General features: G+C 29.4%; 1 protein-coding gene across 1 annotated transcript in view; it reads left to right on the top strand.

Moving 5' to 3' along the window:
• LOC107457216 (zinc finger protein Gfi-1b-like) overlaps positions 1-19,831 on the top strand; it is a 103,551-nt gene that overhangs the window by 26,169 nt on the left and 57,551 nt on the right. The window contains exon 2 of the mRNA XM_043047809.2: positions 7,848-8,093. Coding sequence (XP_042903743.1) covers positions 7,848-8,093 — 246 coding nt within the window. The remainder of the gene's footprint in view (positions 1-7,847; positions 8,094-19,831) is intronic.

The following is a 19,831-nucleotide window of genomic DNA, read 5'->3' as shown; positions in this document are numbered from 1 at the left end:
ATCATTTTGCTCGATCACTACTGAAACTTATTTACCATTTTCTTTTTTATTTTGTTTTACGAATTTGTGATTACTAATGTGCACACTTTTTTGGATTCATTTCGACAACGAGTATAAAAATATAAAGGTGACCTTTACAAACCGCTCTTCATATGTATTTTTAGAATATTAATAAAAAATGAAATAAATATACATTAGGGATCGCAAGTTAAAGTTTTATCCAACGAAAGAAAGTGTTTTTGCTATGCCCTGCACTTTTTTTTTAAAGTAAAAGACCTGCTCCCGATGTTCCAGATATTGATATTTCTTTAAGTTTATGGACCATTTGCTCTTGTTTTTTTCCCTCTACTTGGATCTTATTAATAACAAAATAAGTTGTTATAAGTAAAATTTGCTGTTGGCAAAAAAGCAATTTCAGGAACAAAGAAAGTTTCTTTGATCGACAGCTCTATAATTTTTTGTTTATTATTTATTTTTCTAAAACGACAGAAAAATAATTCGCTGTTTTTTTTCTTTTTTTTTTCTTCGAAGATTTGCAACCACGAATTCATGTTATCATTTTTTTCCTAGGGAGCATTTGACACTGTGTATAATGTCTCACACATGTTACGGTTAAAGTTATAAATCTGACTATTATCAACAATAAACGGTGGTTATCAATAATAACCACGATTTTCGGTGGACTGGATAGATTGTGCATATTAATCACATTGACCAGTTATTATTAATATGGCTATTAAGGTTGGTTATAGCCGTAGTGGATCAGGGGATAAGGTGTTCGCCTTCTAATGAGGTGAGCCGGGTTCGAATCCCAAGGATGGTTGGTCCATACAAATTCCGTATCTGGCTTGCACCGACAACATTTTAGTCGCAAAATTTCCTCATTGGTAGACGGTTCATGGATTAGAGTCCCCTTGCGCCAGGCTAACCGTGGGAGGTTTTCCTCTCCATGCAAGGAAAATACGGGTTAGTTCCATCTGAAATTTCTCCTCTATACTTGACCCTGGAGTTGCCATGTTTTTTGGATTGGGTCAGAAATTACAAGGCTACGGAGTTAGACATGGATAGTAGTAAATTCAAAATTGATATATAGAATACATAGATAATATAGATTACTCACATTTTATTTTACCGCGTTTTTTAACGTTTCGCTTGAAATTTAGTTTTGATATGCGTTGTTTTAAAACATAATTCTTAGGTCTGAAATTCAATTTGGTCATAACTTTTAAGCCTAAAATTTATTTTTAATGTGCCTGTTTGTTTTAAAATCTAATATCAACTTTTAATATTTATCTATTTAATATCTATCTATATCTATATCTATCTATCTATCTATCTATCTATCTATCTATCTATCTATCTATCTATCTATCTATCTATCTATCTATCTATCTATCTATCTATCTATCTATCTATCTATCTATCTATCTATCTNTATATATATATATATATATATATATATATATATATTTCCCTTTATATAAAACTATCATAAGAGACAATTGTAAAGTTTTTGCAGTCATACTTTTGAAATAACTACTTCACTTTTCATCGCATTTTACTGAAAGCAAACGGTAAAATAATAAAAAAGGCCCAACTTAGAATCTGAAAAGTTTGGCCTTGGGGCAGGTGAACTAAAGGGGAAAAAAAAAAGCTTTCTGTTAAACGGACTGGCCGAAGAAGCAACCTTAAGAAATCATAAAACCAGCACGGATTATGATTTTTTGAGTTTGTTTTGGTCACAAAAGACATGAGAAACGTGACGTTAAAATACAGAAGTTTCTATGTAGCCATATAATCTAAAGAAGTTATGCCTCCGGGCGAAATGACAGAGAGAACGAATCGGGAAAAAGCAGACGATATTAGGTGAAGCAGATATATGCCAGTTGACACGCGAGAAAAGAATTTAGGTGTATGTTTGAGCAAATATTATTTCACTTCTCTAGATTGGCATCATCTCTCTTTTTATAATCTTCTGCAGATCTGAGATGGGTGATTTTTTTCTCTTCTACATTTGTCGATTGATTTACTGAATTGATTTAATTTCTTTTTCGAAGGGCGAATTTGCTTATATTTTTTGGAATTATAATTAAATTAGGAGCTCATTTCGATTCGAATTTAATTAAATCCATCGGTTTCTGAGGAGTGGAGTTTAAAATGAGTTTCTCAAATAATATTTTCTCTGTTTAAGTTTTTGAAATTTTGTTTTCAAATAAGGATAGTGTATCGTCCATTTATATACTGTATCTTTAAATTAACTAATTGTGGTATTTCTTTTAGGTTTTAATTTTCTTTAAATTTATTTCCCGGAGCTAGAGCGGCTTTTTCATGCTCATTTAATAAATATCCAAAGCGGGAGTAATTAAAACCATTTTAATTAAATTTCCGAATTTCTTGTAGTTTATGGTGATGCTTAAAAATTCTTATTAGCAGGATTGAGAAGTTTTTGGAGTTGGAAAAAAAACAATTAATAATATTTAAATTTATGTAAACATTCGACAATTAATTATTTCAAAGGAAAAACAACACAAGCTTAAAAAATAATGCATCTCTTCATTAATAAGAAGATGTAATTTTTGATTTCTTGATTGTAAGTATTGCATTGCTTATGTAATGAAATGCAGAAATTTTATAACGAATTTTTATTTTTTTACTGTAAAAGTTTTATAGTATTTGTTACCAGGAATGAATTCTGTAAAATACTTAAGCACTCTATGGAATGCCTGGTGCTTGAAGGCACATTATGAAATAACCAAGAATTATGCAACGCGTTATATAAATATTAAGTAAGCAAGTTTTTTTTTGGCATTCTTGGAATCTACCTCCATCCTTGTCAGACAAATTAAACAAGTTGCCATCCATCTTTCCACGCTTTCATATAAAAAAATCGAAACAACCCCACCTATGTTTTGCTTTAACTTTGACTTTTAGTGCAGTAGTATAGTTCTAAGAATGCGATACCTGCAAGTGACGTAGTATGGGCAGCTCGTTCCTGACTGTTCCTGGCTGTTGAAACGTGTCATTTGTTTATGTTAGCAACTGTTCTTTCCATTCTATTTCGAGTAAGCCAAGCCTGTCAGGTATAAATTCTCTTAAGTGATGCATTCTATAATCCTTCACAAAGATTCTTTCACTAAATATTTACATAGAGACAGGCACGAAGTTACGTGGAACATAAACAAACTAATTATGCATCGAAGTTGCCAGGTACACAAAACAAAAATATATCACGGTTACAATAAAATACATAAACAAATAATAAATCTAAGTTAAGAAAAAGAAGTGGGCGAGAAATAATTATATTTCAACTATTTCGATGCAAGATACAGCTCTAATTAACTTCACGTTAATTAGCATTCTAAGTAGAGAAACTTAGCTCAACTTTAATGCGCCATTTTGCTGATAAAGATTAGTTGGCGCTGATGTTATAGGTCACATGTGTGAGTATGGGAGGTCTTCTTCTTCTTCTCCTTGAAATGCAAGTATCGTAGGCAAAAAAATTTAAAAGTATAACTTTGTGTAATACAAAATTTACGTTTTAATTACTTTATAAAAACTTAAAGCTCATCGAAAAGATTTTTATTTTGATGAAATTTAACTTTTCATTTATAAATATTCCAATAATTTAGTGTAATTTTTTCCCTACTTTTTGAAACTTTTTTTATTTAAAATATTTAAGGGAATTTCAGGATCTAACATTATACTCCACCTCCTGTTTGTCAGCAAATATAAGAAAATGGCAACACTCTCCCCCTTTATGTGTTTGCGTAACATTTGAACGACCCTCTTGGCCATGCATATAATGACAAATGCTCATTAGATAAGGAAGGAAATAAAGATCACGATAAAAATATTATTTAAAAATCGTTAATTCTTTAAAAATACAAACGTTGTGATGAAATGAAAATGATTCCCCTAGTAAAAACTTTTTATCAAAGCATGCAGCAAATTGTATTCAAAATACGAATACAAAACACGCAATGCAAATTAAAAACAGCGACTTTTTTGAAAATTTATTACTTAGTAACTGTTAAGCAGATTTTGGACAAGTTTGGGATTTTCTCTTTTAAAATAACATAGTGTAATAGTAGATGAAGGATTTTATACTTGAAAAATCGAAAGTTTTTTTGACCATTTTAAAATGAAATAATAAAAGTTATTAAATAATCATAAAATATATTATATTTTACACTTAAACTATGTATAGATAAACGAGTTTTACAATTGTGTGCAAAAATGTTTCGATTCACTTAAAAATTTTCAGAGATATAGAGAACCACGCCAAATGTGAATTTAGCACTAAAGGGGCTCGAACTTTCAACCGCTCTTCTGACTAAACTATTGGCACGATATGAGTAATCGCGATTGTTACTTCCCCTCTCATAATTTGAGTTCATCAATTTTTATCCGATGAAAAAAAAGTGTGCTTACTCAGAGAAATTACGTTTTTGAGTCTGATTTCGTAGCTTAGAATATCTCCAGCACTAATTAGTTTGAATATTTAAAGCTAACCTCTCTAACGTGCATTTTAGATTTAGAAAATACGATCATTAGAATCAAAGAATTTCAACAGTTTTAGTTTTACTTTGCGTGCTGTAAATTTGCCTCTTTTTATATTTTTAAAACCTACTTTAATTACTGTTTAATGAAATTTGGCATAGATGACGCTAAAAATTGTTTTTGGCGTATTTTATTTAACAGATTAAAATAATTTCAGCACGCATTTTCTCTGTTGCAGTCATACAATGGCAATACTTTTACTTTCGTTACTTGTAACAGAAGCGAAAGTTAGAAGTACATACTTGTACTTCGTTACTTATTAAATCTAGTACTTTTACTTGACTTTCCGTCAATTTTTTTGGGGGAAAAAGTGCAAGTATTTGTAACGAAAATGTCAAGGAAATCGTTACTTTTTCTGATTTTTTATTAATTTTCCTCAAAAAAAATTTTTTTCTCTCGAAATTTTTGAATCGCTAATTTCTCTTCCAAAACCTATGCTGAAAATCAAGTCCATCAAATATCTCCTTATTACAAAGCCTTTTAAAAGTAACCGTGTAACTAGAGGGAGAAAACATGAAACCCCTTAACTAGAGCCGTGTCCCTAATCAGAGGATAGCGCGTTCGCCTTCTATTGAGGTGAACCGGGTTCGAATCCCAGTGATCGCTGGTTGATATGAATTCCGCATCCGGCTTGAACCGACCACAATGCTGACGTGAAATATCTTCTGCGGTAGACGGATCATGGATTAGAGTCCCCTTGTCATCAGGCTAACCGTGGGAAGTTTTCGTGGATTTCCTCTCCATGTAACGCAAATGTGGATAGTTCCATAAAAAAGTCCTCTACGAAGGAAACATTTCTCCCAGTACTTGATCCAGGAGTTTCCTTGTCTTCTGGATTGGGTTCAAAATTACAAGGCTGTAGAGTTGAGCATTAGTAGTTATAAACACCAAAAAATGGATCGGTTGTTCAACGATGGTTATGAAAATAAACCCTTAATTGGCGGGCGAAAATATCAGTGGAGCATCGTTTATACGACGCCGAAGGGACCAACGAAAAACGTCGTATAAGTGATAACGTCGTATAATCGATTTTTACTTCTAAAACTGAAACTAACTCTGTTTTCAGTTAATTATATTAATTTAACATGTTGATTAACATAAATTTCTAAATTAGACAAAGCAAAACAAACAAATAACCAAAGGAGAAAAATTGCAGTGAGACATTTGAATGTATGTTACCTTCAATTATATTTTCCTGCTATTATTCTCTACAATGATTTGAATAGCGAGTTGAAGTTACTGCTTTCTATGATGCAATTTTAAATTTCTAATCACGGCCAAATCTAATGGCTGAAGCGCACGTGTGCAATTTGCAGGAAAAAAGAGAGCTTTTACATTTTCCAAAATAATTAGTATCGATGGGTGCGCTGGACATTGGTCGATGAATAGCAAAATTTTTCGTTTTTTCCTCTTCATAACATTGTCTAGTTTTTTCAGTCATCTAGTAAAAATTACGGTCGTCATCCAAGCATTCTTGTTGACACCCTTTTCTGTATCATTCATGTTGGCAAATTCCGCCCTTTTTTAAAATACACAAGAAAAAATAAAAAATTAAATAAAGAACAAAATCTAAAAATCGACGTATAACCGATTCTGTGCGTCGTATAAACGATATATTTTTACATTAAAATGAATGGGAATGATTTGGGACCACACTAAAACGTCGTATAAATGTAAACCTCGCATAAGTGATCGTCGTATAAACGATGCTCCATTGTAGTTTTCAAGGGGTTACCTGTGTACATGAAAATATTATTTTTATTTATTTTTTACTTATTTCTTTAAGCAATAGTTTTCGAATTTTCCCTACAAATAAAATTATTACTACAGGTTTCGATAATGAACACAAAATTTCTAAATATTTTTTATAATTTAAAAATTTATTCCTTTTTTGCGCAAAACATGTAAGTTTGATTTCTGGTTTGGTTTCTGGACATTTTCAACGTTTATTATTCCAATAAAATTCGTAATATTTTTAAGTTTTATACATTTTAATTACAATTTAATACATTTTAATTTAAAATTACATTTCTTCTTCCATTTGTTTAATGAAATTTAAGGTTATTTTAAACTTTCGATTTCCCTGAAATGTTTTTAAAAATCGTTACTTTATTTTGTTTTGTGCTTGCACTTTTGACTCGTTACTTTTCAACATCAATATTTTTTACTCGTTACTTTTCCTAAAGTATCTGCACTTTTACTCGTTACTTTTTAAAAGTAACTTTCCCATGTATGATTGCAGATACCCCTTCCGCAAATCTAACTTAGATAAGTAGGGAATGCATGTTTTTTCAGATAATTTTTAAGTATGATTTTATTTTTTAATGTTATCATTATATTTCTAGAGAATCGAGGCTTAATAGAGCTGGAGAAACTCTAAGAAATAGTTGGAAAATTAAGTGATAAAATTCTATTCTGTATAATTTATGTTGCAGGAATCTGTGTTAATGTTTACTTTAAAGGGTCCAGAAGGGTTTTAATGCAAAATTTTTTGATTTTTTGAAAAAATATGTCAAGACCTGGTTCATTCGGAGCAATTTAATATCAAGCATAAGATAAAATATAGCACAAATATTGAAAACTGCGAACTGAAAATAGAACACAGCCATTTTCTGAACTGGAACCGTCCGCAAACTCAAGTATTTTATTTAAAGTTATTTATTCGAAGTTCTATCTTTAAATTTGTTTCTCTTAATTCAGGTTTTTTCAAGTTCTTCAAATTAACTTATAAATCTAATAAAATTAAAACTTGGTAATTTGTTTGAATACAGCATGTTGCTTAAACTCATAATAGAACTTGAATATTGGTAACTACTTTATATATTAGGAAGGTCAAGATAATTTCTTATAAGTTTTTTTAATTTAAAAAGTGCTTTTTGTATTTATATTTCTTTGAGCGAGCATGGTTTCGAAAACAGCATAATTGACTGACTGTTAAGTTAGTTTTATGAAATATTAAATTATAAAAGTGTTTTGCATAGTTTCACAAAAGTGTTTGAAATTAAACAATATCTGTACTTCTGCTAAATTTTTCAAAAAGAAAAAAAAAATTAAAAATTAAAAATTTAAGTTACATTTCAGAGAAGATGCAGAAAGTCGAATAATAATGCTTTTTCAAGGAAATAAAAACTATCCAGTCACCTTAAAAAAATAATGGAATACTTTAATTCAAAAAGCTATGCAACAAATAATAATCAAAATTAAAAACAAAACGTGTCAAAACGTGAAACGTATGAGACTATTTATTTAAAAAGCATTATGAATTAAAAGAGAAATGTTTTTTTCAGGAATTCCTGGAGGAGTTGGTGTGCCGACATTGACGGCGGCATCGTTGCGGCCATCCTTCCCACTTCTTGCCGATACCTTACCGACTTATTATTCGAGCTTGTGGTGCGGTTCTCCTCTTTCCCTCAAGGATCCCGCTCTACCCCTCTTTCCTCTTTTTCCCCACTACCTACCCTCATACGGATTCTCTTCTTCTCTTGATTCTTCTACTGCACCAACGACTGTTGAAAATTCACCAAATGCATCAGGTATGACCATTCTTTTATTTATCTATAAAGTTAAGATATCTTCTATTTCTTGATTGTTTTATTTATTTATAAAGTTCAGCTATCTTTTATTTCTGATTGCTTAATTTATCTATAAAGTTTTGCTATCTTTTATTTCTGATTTGTTTTATTTATCCATAAAGTTCAGCTATCTTTTGTTTCTTTATTGTTTAATTTATCTATAAAGTTTAGCTACCTTTTATTTCTGTATTGTTTTATTTATCTATAAAGTTAAGCTATTGTATACCTTTGATTGTTTATTTATCCATTAAGTTTAGCTTTATTTTATTTCTGATTGTCTCATTTATCTATAAAGTTTAGCTGCCTTTTACTTCTGATTTGTTTTATTTATCCATAAAGTTCAGATATCGTTTATTTCTTTATTGTTTTATTTATCTATAAAGTTCAGCTAATTTTATTTCTAATTGTTTCATCCATCTATAAAGTTTAGCTATCTTTTATTTCTGTATTGTTTTATTTTTCTTTAAAGTTTAGCTATCGTATACTCTTGATTGTTTACTTATCCATTAAGTTTAGCTTTATTTTATTTCTGATTGTCTCATTTATCTATAAAGTTTAGCTATCTTTTACTTCTGATTTGTTTTATTTATCCATAAAGTTCAGATATCTTTTATTTCTTTATTGTTTCATTTATCTATAAAGTTCAGCTATCTTTTATTTCTGATTGTTTCCTTTATCTATAAAATTAAGCTACCTTTTACATATCTATGCAGTTCATCTATCGTTTATTTCTGTTTATTTATTTTTCTATAAAGTTTAGCTAGCGTTTAATTCTGATTGCTTTATTATACACGTGAAAGGGAATGTATTTTTTTTTTGTTCCTGATCGTTTTTCTTCTCTTTTCTTTATTTTTTAATATTTGAAATCCATCATCGGTGAGTTTTTAATCCGAACGTAGCTCAAAATGCATGTTTAAAAAAATTCGTTTCGTTAATAATTAATTTCGTTAATAATTCGTTCGTTTTAATAAGAGAAGTTTGTAAAAGTTCGTTTTACAAACTTCTCTTATTAAAATTGTATTTTTTTCTTCTTAAAGAAATAAATTAATCAATTCAAAAAAGAAATAAAAAGATAGTAGCCCAATGTCTATTTACTTAAATCGCATTTTTTCCTATTTTTTTTTAAAAATTAGTCTTTTTTGAACAGATATTAAAAGCAAATAGCTCACAATGTTGTCATGGGTGCTAAAAATTTGCAATAGTGTGGTTGCTAAATTGATGTTGCATGATTTTAGATTTTTTAAAACATTTCTATTGCTTAATGATTCCATTACGAAGGGATTGCTAGAAAAGTTGCATCTGTAATATACCCGGTCACAGTGAGCCGAAGTCTGGCCTTTTGATCCGTAATGATTATGCTTAATGTTTAAAAAGAAAGGTAAATTAAGTTCGAAATTCCTCGTTTAGTTGCTTAATCTGGGTTGAATATTGAAAAAAAAGCATTTTTTGCTGAGTCCATTTTCTTAAACGTACATATTAAGCTTTGCTCATTTTCATAAACACACATATTAAGCTGCAGTAATTTTTCTAAACACGCATATTAGTGTCCATTTTCATAAACACGCATATTAAGCTGTGTCATTTTTTTAAACACGCAGACTAAGCTGTGTCCATTTTCATAAACACGCTTATTAAGCTGCGTCCATTTTTATAAACACGCATGTAAGGCTGTGTCCATTTTTATAAACGCTAATATTAAGATGTGTCCCTTTTTCGTAAGCACGTATATTAAGCTGCGTCAATTTTCTTAAACACGCATATTAAGCTCTGTACAAAATGAAAAATTCCCCGACGACGTGTTTATCAATGGTACCTGATTGAAATTTTCTTTTCATGACACACTCAAGGTATAGTTATCATTTTTGCCTTACTGTTTTATTTGTAATATTTATATATATTTTCAGTCATTATTTCATTCTGATTGTTTTTGACACATATTATAAATAAAACAGTTAAATTTTTTTAAAGCATTTTCCGTACAGTGAAGAAATGTTACGGAATGAGTTGGAAATATGCGTATAAAAATTCATATTTATCAATGCATAAGGCTTCCCGATTCTACTGCAAGTTCTGAATTTTGGATTGGCTTTAAAAGTAAAAAAAAATGTATCTAAAAGGATAGGTTTTGGACAGTTTTATGTTTATTTTGCCTATTTGAATTCGAAAATGAAAGCGGAAGTTACTTAAAAACTATCTGAAATTTTATAAGCTGGCATTTTTCTTATTTATTTATTTAGCAGTTCACGATAGCAAAAATATTCTTATTCTTTTTTCTTTGCCTAATCTATATGGATATAATCATATATGGCAGTACTTTTACTTTCGTTACTTGTACCGCCGGTACAAGTAAAAAGTACGTACTTTTACCTGTACTTCATTACTTTTTAAATTTAGTACTTTTACTTGTACTTTCGTTACTTTTTTAGGGAAAAAGTACAAGTATTTGTAACGGAAATATCGCATGAAATCGTTACTTTTTTCTAAAACTCGGTAAGCTTTCTAAAAAAAAAAAAAAAAAAAAAAAAAAAAAAAAAAAAAAAAAAAAAAAAAAAAAAAAAAAATTAAAAAAAAAAAAATTAAATTTAAAAAAAAAAATGCTTATGTTTTTTTTTAATTTATAAAATTAATGTGCAATATATATGCATTCACAGCTAACTTCGTGTTTAAATACCTTCTGTTTCAACTTATACTGCACATTCAATTATTTTTTACTAGCTCAAAGATCACAAAGCTATCTGAAACCCCGTGTTTGCTTTGTTTATGTTTGTGCTTTTAAAACGCGTTTCTAAAGAGTAAAACAATTTTAAATCAATGGTAATTTAAATAAATAAAAATAATAAACTAAAAATTAAAATCAATAGATAAAATTTCTTTTTCGTGCAAATCCATAAAAAGTTTGATATTAAAATTATATTTGATTTTAAAATTATATTATACGATTATATTATAAAATTATATTATAATATTCTTCCGAATTTAAAAATAAATTAATGTCCATAACTTTCAAAATTAAAAATAATTAAATAAATAACAACAATTTTGCAAAAACATTAAAGAACATAAGAATATTATTCAATAAAATTTTAGGTTACTTTGAATTTTCGATTTCCTAGAAATGTACTTTTAAATCGTTACTTTTTTTGCTTAGTACATGTACTTTTACTTGTACTTTTTACTCGTTACTTTTTAAAATAAGAACTTTTTACTTTTTACTCGTTACTTTTTTTAAAAATACTTGTACTTTTACTCGTTACTTTTTAAAAGTAACGTTGCCATATATGGATATAATTATCCGTTACTCCCATACAATTATTCCTTATTTTTTTTTTGTTGCAAGCAGGTATGGTTTTTGTTTCTTCTTTTTTGTTATCCATTTTACTCTAACTCTTTTCTCCAGCTGTTGAATATTAATATTTTTTTTTTGTTATTTAACTCGAAAAAAAGAACTTGGTCCTCATAAGATTTTTTTTTAATTTGATAATTTGTTCACAAAAGATTTTGTCCACGTACCTTTAAGTCTAAGGGATATTATATCCCTGAGATATTTTTTTCCCCACAATATTTATTAACATGTGATTTTAACCACTTGATATATTCCATGCAATTTTTATTTCTTTAAACATTATTTAGTGATTATAAGCTTTTGTCAAAATATATAGAGAGCACGTGATATATCGAGCTAAATTATGAACTAAGTATAACATAGAAGTGCGTACATTTTCAATAATTTCATTTAAAAATTATATTTCTTTTAAAATAATTTTAAAATAAAAACGCCTATTAAACAAACCTATTAAATAAAAACACCTACTAGAAATTTTTCCGTATAACAAGTAATATTTATGCGAAAAAACAAACAAACGCATAAGATATTCTACAAAATGATAAAGTTATTACACTCGAAAGAATAAAATTATCAAATTGCGAAACTAATTACTTTCGTTTGCGTTTTTTTTAACATTGTCACTAATTTTTTGTATTTTTTACGAAGAAAACACGGCTAGTGATATTAATAAATAATGAATTCCAAAGCTCTCGAATAAATTTTTTTGGAACTGGAGAAAAAAAACTTATCAGAATTCACCAAACATAACAATTTTTAAAAGATTATACTCATAAGCAAACATCAAAGAAAAACACCTTTCGCAACAAGTTGGCGTCTGAAAAACTGCATCTTTTGCGAACAAATCAGAAGAAAATTAAAGCCGTGATTAAAGAACAGGAAAAGCGGAATTTCTTCCGAATAACATTTTTCAGTTTTTTTCCCTATTTTTTTCTCTTTCTTATTACAATTCAAATGAGTGAAAGGGGAAAACTTGAAATCCAAATGGCGCAAAGTGAATATAAATAATCGTAATAACCCCAAGAGACTTTTCCCGCTTCTTTTTAGCCGGGAGCCAAATTGTCGCCGAAATCATCGCCAATTCTCTAGAGAATGAAGAAAATAATCTCCTAGTTTGCATATAATAATCCAATTCTCCTAGCTTCTGTGTTTCACAGGCTAGAGATGCAATTTAAAGGTTATGACGATGAAAAATATTGCCAAGAGAAACAAAAAAAAATACAAAAAAATTCATGCATTAAAGAAAGGAAAATGATTCTTTAAAGAAAATGAATCAAGAAAATGATATAAAAAAACGTGCTAGAAACATGCATTTTAACATAAACGAAGAGAAAATCACGATGTTTAAATTTGAAAATGAAATTAAGAGATTGTTTGTTTTTGTTTTCATACTTTAATTTGGATAAAAAAGGATAATTGTCCCTAGAAACTGCTAATATCAATTAGTATTAATTTTATGATCGTAGAAAGCATAGATAAATGTTTCTTTAAATACGATTGCCTATATATATATTGTTTTGAATCTCTCTAAAGAATTATTGGAATTAAATAAGCATTTTCAGCGAATATTTTTTAAGCATGTAGTTAGAAATAAATAATTAGCTATTGCTATTTAATTGAATTATGTTTTAGAGCAAATTAATATTCTTTAGTAAACATATTATTTTCTTTTCAAATTACTTTGATCAGATAAATTATATTAAAAATTACAATACATGTCTTAATTACAATATTGTTTTCTTTTTAAACATTTAATTCATTTAAAATTCACTGTCGTTCTATAGGGTAAAGATAAAGTTTACAAATAATTAACTATCACAAACTTACGAGCTGTTAAAGCTTATTTATTAAGCTGAAAGCAATGAAATAGTTTAACCTGTTGCATTTATCAAATGGTTTTTGCTAACATTAGATTTTAGAAGTATTATTTAATATAGTTTGTAAAACTTATTCTAATAGCTGAAATAAAACATTTTCTTTTAAAATAAAAATAACAACAAATTGGTATGAATTGTTTTAATCTTAGCGAACAAAAAGCCAGTATCCTTTGGCCAAGGTTTCAATATCAAGTGAAATTGAGCATTTTAGCAGAACAAACTTTTCATTTATTTACTTTTTTTCACCAATAAAATGGAATAAAATAGCAAAAAACGATCATAAATATTTTAGAAATTCACTCAATCACTAAAAGCGTATTTGTAAATGATAGTATATCCATATCTGCCAACTTTTGATCCGTTCCATTATGTTTTTTTCCCCAGTAGTCGAAAAATTGAATTAAAATTTCAATTGTAAGCAAAAAAATATGTTACATTTTAAAAACTTCAGCTGACAACCATGGTAGTAACGCACATTAATCTATATGCTTATTTTTTTTTAAGAATAGTGGTGATCAAAATCATTTAAAAAATAAGTTTATAAAAGAAAAAATAGTATTTATTTACTACCACTTTGAATATAAAACTAAAATTTTACGCCAAATGAGTAAAAGTTGGCAGGTATGCATAGCTGTAAATGAGGCAGCTAATCGAATGCATGCATAACGCGCGAAATAAAATGCAAACACCTTATTGACTTACGATCTAATGATTGGATTTTTCTGTTCTAAGCCGCACTCTTACTGATTCGAGAATCTTTATTTACTAAAATATTTTTGCAGACGATATTTTAAATAAGTTAGATAATTTATAAATAAGTAATAAGAGGCTATATATTTTATAAATTATAAATAATAAGAGGCTCTAATTTATAAATAAATTAGAGTCTCTTCACAACAATATTCCATTTTTCATATGTTACTATTGCCGTAGATTTATCAAAAGTAAACAAATCAAAATAATTATAAAACACGTTTATCTAAATATAATTTTACATATTCTTAAGGTTCAAGTCTCAGCATTGATACCGCAATATTTCTTGTATTCCCTTCAACACATGAAGAGTTTCCAATGTTCAGCACTGCCAAATTTAGGTCAAATTTGTGTCTGCCAAAGCCTAGCTCCCATGTTCAGCCAAATTTCCTTTTTTTAAATTTTGAAACCATGCTAGTTGTAAATGGTTGAGAAAACGTACAGTTTTGCATTCATGGTTCTATAACCACACTAGTTGAAAGCGATTTCATAACCGTTATGGAAAATAATTTTCCTTGCCGTTAACTTTACTGTTAATCGATTATACAGAATGTTGCCACTTATTTTACAGTAATTTTAGAATGAAAATTCTAACAGTGTAGGAAAACTCACGATTGGTGAAGGAATCGTGCAATATATTTCTTTCGTTTTGGTTTTTTGATAACACATTTTCAGTATTTGAAATATTATGGTTTACTTACGGTTTAACTGAAATCCCTTTTTTAAACCTTAAATTTTATAATACCTAAAGGAGGTGTAGCAGAATTTCTCATCAAAAGTTTCTCCATCAATATAGCGTTCTCATGAATCAAACAATAACTGAAGATTAATTTTGAATTTTACAGTAATTTTTTTATTCCTTCGTTCTATTATACAAACACGCGTTGCTTAATTTCATATTTTGTAAAGGTACTGGTACTTTAATTTACGTCGCCCTAGAGAGGCAAAATGGATTTTTGGGGATGATCTGAGGAGACCTCCCTGAGGATGTTCCGGTGATAATATTCTTACGTCACTAAAAGGAGGAGCTTTTCACACCCTCTATCAGCTGATCATAATTTTGACCTGATCCAGAGTACGATCCATCTCCGATCCAGTACCCCCAGAGTTATTAATTTGTTGCAGGAACTTAGAGGTCTTTATGACCTCTACAGATTTATAGTGCACCAGTTACCTTCAACCAGGGGGAATCGAACTCAAAACCTCTCGAACGTGACTCCAATGCCCTCTCAGCTAGGCTATTCGAGCCCTATTCTGTAAAGCAAGGGATACCTGTAATATATTTAAATTGGGAACATTAAATTTTAACGTAACTGTAATAATTTCAAGAGATTTTGTTGCCAATTATTTCTCTAGTTGTAATAGAAAACTATAATGGAAACCTTCATATGTATTTAAATAGATTACTTTCGCAAACTGAAATAAGAAATTGAAATATTTAAATAATGTTTCCCGATTTAACAAAAATGCAATCTTCGTTATTTTAAAATATATTACCGCATATATAGTTTTGTTAAATCAAAACAATTTTAATCCACAATAATCCTTTTCAAGAAATGATGTACATGAATGTACGTCAAATCGAAATAAACTTCAATAAAATTTTTTTTAAAGAAAAAAAAAACAACCTTATAAATGTCATGATCATTTTAGAAGAGAGTCAAAATAATACATTGTATGCATATTTAAATTTCATTATTAACTTTTCCTGACATTTTTAAACACGATTCGAATTTTGCTCAAAAATTATTAAGCCTTATTCAAATGCAAAAATATCATTTCTATTCCGTTTTATTTGCATATGGTTTAATCCCGTTGTTTTTTTTTAAAAGTCGAATCGCATTGAGGGAATTTTTAAAAAAATTAAATTTGATTAGGATACGTTCCCCCGAAATACTTCATCAATTTCAGTTCTTCTTTTGTAAAGTCAGTGAATGAAGAAGCTCCCTTCATCTCAAAATTCAACGTCGAATCATGGAGACGCGCTGATTTCTGGGAATCAACGAAGTTAAATTTAGTAATTAACCCGCTCAATCTGGCAACAAGAAAGGGAAAAATTGTACTTCGTATAGATTCAATTTAGAGTAAACTTAATTCCATTCTCCTTTTCTACTTAACAAGATACAAACAGACTACTGATTAGAATATCAAATTGCTTCCTATACTCGGCTTTGATCCAATAAGCGCGCGCTCTCTGTCTCCAGAAAAGCTAACGGATTAAAGCTCCATCTTGATTTTTACTTTCTTTACGTTGGCAACACTAACGATGCGTCAAAGCGATTGCTTAAAATGCAGACGATTTTTAATTTCAGTGCGGATGATTTTTGCTGGGAAGTTGTGTTTGATCCAATTATTGCCGCTTTAATTTGTTTAAAATTTCCTGATTGCTCGAAGCTTCTCCGTAAGGTTTTTGTTCTTTTTAGATTCATCATGAAAACGATAAAATAATTGAGAGAAATGAACAATAGCTAAACGAATAAAAATATGAGTTTTTTGTGTATTTGAAACCTAAAACGGTGAAACGCTAGTTTTTGAATATTTTCAGGTGATGGGAGACTTCGGCCCCTGCTCACTTCGCTCACCAATCCCGTGATTGCTTTTTATTCGTAATTTATTTTTAAAAGACGAAACATTTAAAAAAAATATCAACTTGTGAATAAATCTATATATATTTGTTGATAAGTCTATTTGTTGATCTATAATTGTTATAATTTTGAGTAAGATCATTTTGTTAATATGTAATGATATGATTGATTGGATTTGAAGAAAAAATATCCTGGATATTTGCTCTTTCTTCAACGGATTTCTTCCTATAAAAATTTTCAGCACTCTGCATTTTTGGAATTTTTATTCCAAAATTATGGTAAAATAATCGGCAGTTACATTACCATAGATCCATCCAATTAAACGTAAAGTTATTTATGGTTAAGAGCATTTTTTACCTTTACGGCTTTGAAACCTTTTACAACTAGTATAATTAAAAAAACCATTAATACAAAACAATACGGTATTTTAACCACTTGTAACTAACTAGCATAGTTTCAAAAATGTAAAAAACTGAACATTGGACATAGTTTAGAACCTTTATGTTACTGTCATCTATTCATGAATGAGAGTTTCGTATTCTAATAGCCCATGGTCACAAATTGGGGAACACAGGACATTGGAAACTCTTCATGTGGTGCCAAAGTTGGGACTCGAACCCCAGTTCTGTCAGTCATGAGATTGACAGATTAGATTTCTAGACTATAATATGTACCCATCTGCAGGGAAATAGGCGGTCTCATTAGGTGGGCTTAGTTTTTCCAATAAAAAACTAATTGTTTAAAGCAGTTATAAACGGTTTTTCTCACGGTTAGCATTTTGAATACCATCTCATTTATATTTATGTAACTGTTTTGTTTGCAAATGGTAAAATAACAAATAAATTGTTATTTAACCATATTTTCCTAACGAAGTATCAACGAATTTGTTAGACGCTTATTTCTTTAATTTATTTTATTTCCGAAGAAAACAGGAATTCCTGTTTAACCGATTCAAGCATTCCCTTATAATGCACTAACATAATATATGTTATTATTATTTTTAACCAAAATTCATAGCTATGCACTTTTGTTACAAACATCGACAAAAAAATTCCAACTTTTATTTGAATAACTGCAACAATTAAACTTGAATCCGCAATAAAACTACTCCCATCTCAACTGTTCGATATAAACGCATGAAACAACATTAATTAAATAGCAGTTCGGATATGACCACTAAAGAAAAGTTCACTACAACCAAGTGTTCACTATATCCGGATTTAGACTGTATTTATGTTTGGGATGTACTTTTTGCATTACACCAGCCACTATTTCTTCGAATCCACCAAAATAGATATAGAAGAAATAGAAGCAACAGACCAAACGATATTAAATAAACAAAAGGCAGACAACTAAACTCTCAAGGGAAAGCTAAAATAACGCCAGCTTTCCCCAAATTCGAATATCATCCATCGTGAATGCCGGTGATTGATGAAAATGATAGAAATCATCATCATTGCCCTAACAGTTTTCCCAATTACAATTTAGGGTTTCTATTGATAGGGATGGAGCTTAATGTCAGGGTCTGTCATTCCCAATGATGAAAGGGGTCCTCTCGGAACAGATAAAATGACGGGGTTAAGCTTTTTGGGTCTTCACGGTTCGTTTTCGGGATCGGTATGCATTTCCACAGACTTGAAAGGGTTGTCGGGGTAGATGAATGAAGAAGGGGTGATTTTTAGTGGTTTTCATTGGATATCAAATGATAGATAATGTGCCTACAGGAAATGAAAAATAGATTCCGATGTGAAACATTGCACAGAAATTTGTAAAACATTCTAAACCTATCGAATGACTAATTATGATATTATGGCTATTTCTGATTTTTTTTAAAAATGGCAATGATTAAGGCGACCACTTCCGGTTGAAGTTTAAGTGTGCCACTTTTTAAAAATATTAACTATGCGCACAAGCAGGAAATTTTTTCTATTAAAAGCTGTATTCTTTTAATTAATCTGTAGAAATTTTTTTAAAGAAGGTTATATATTACAATTGAAAAGGCTGAGCCGCGATTGCTCAGGGGATAGAGCGTTCGCCTTCCAATGAGACGAACCGGGTTCGAATCCCAGTCGATACGAATTCCGCATCCAGCTTGCATCGACCACAGTGCTGACTTGAAACATCCTCAGTGGTAGACGGATCATGGATTAGAGTCCCCTTGCAGTCAGGCTAACCGTGGGAGGTTCTCGTGGTCTTCCTCTCCGTGTAACGCAAATGCGGATATCAAAAAGTCCTCCACGAAGGCAAATTTCTTCCAATACTCGATCCAGGAATTCTTTCGTCTTCTGTATTGGGTTCAAAATGACAAGGCTACGGAGTTGAACATTAGTAGTCGTAAACACATAAAATTGGGTCGGCTGTTTAACGACGGTTATAAAATAAAATAAAATTGAAAAGGCTATTCAAGTACTGTACAAAATATTAATAAATTTTTAAAAATATTTACCATGCGCATAAGCAGGAAATTCGTTCTATTAAAAAATGTATTCGTTTAATTAATCTAAAGAAGGTTTTTTTTGAAAAACAGTTTATGATAACAATTGAAGAGGCTATTCAAGTACTGTACAAGATATTAATACGCTTTTAAAAATATTAACCATGCGCACAAGCTGGGAATTTTTTCTAATAAAAGATGTATTCTCTTAATTAATCTAAAGAGAGTTTCTTTCCAATAAAGAATATGATTGCAATTGAAAAGACTATTCAAGTACTGTACAAAAATTATGTAAAAAGCATAAAAAATTTAATTTTATTTTTACACTTTTCGAATAACTTAAGAGTAACTTTGAACAAAATATCTTTTTAAATTAGTCCAAATATTATTAAAACAAAAAAATACATGTATTCACAAAATTTTTTTTGGAAGAGTAAATTTTGGAAACAAAATGTTCCGTTTGTGTTCAAACTTGAACTTTTGAAAATAAGAAATAATTAAAAATCTAAAATTGTGTTACAAAGGATTTTTTTTAAAAGCAATAAAATGTAATATTACTAATTATGAAAATTAAAACTAATTTAGAATCTTTAATGTTGTGAAATAAAGTTAAAAATTAGAAATTTTGGACAAAAATAGAACGGCGACAACCATTGCAATGAACTAGAATTAAACAAAATGTGCAACAACAAAAAAAAACATACCTT

This window comes from Parasteatoda tepidariorum, chromosome 10 (genome assembly GCF_043381705.1).
Source record: "Parasteatoda tepidariorum isolate YZ-2023 chromosome 10, CAS_Ptep_4.0, whole genome shotgun sequence".
Classification (NCBI taxonomy): Eukaryota; Metazoa; Arthropoda; class Arachnida; order Araneae; family Theridiidae; genus Parasteatoda; species Parasteatoda tepidariorum.
Note: the sequence above shows the minus strand (reverse complement) of the source record. Positions and strands in the feature narration are given on the sequence as shown.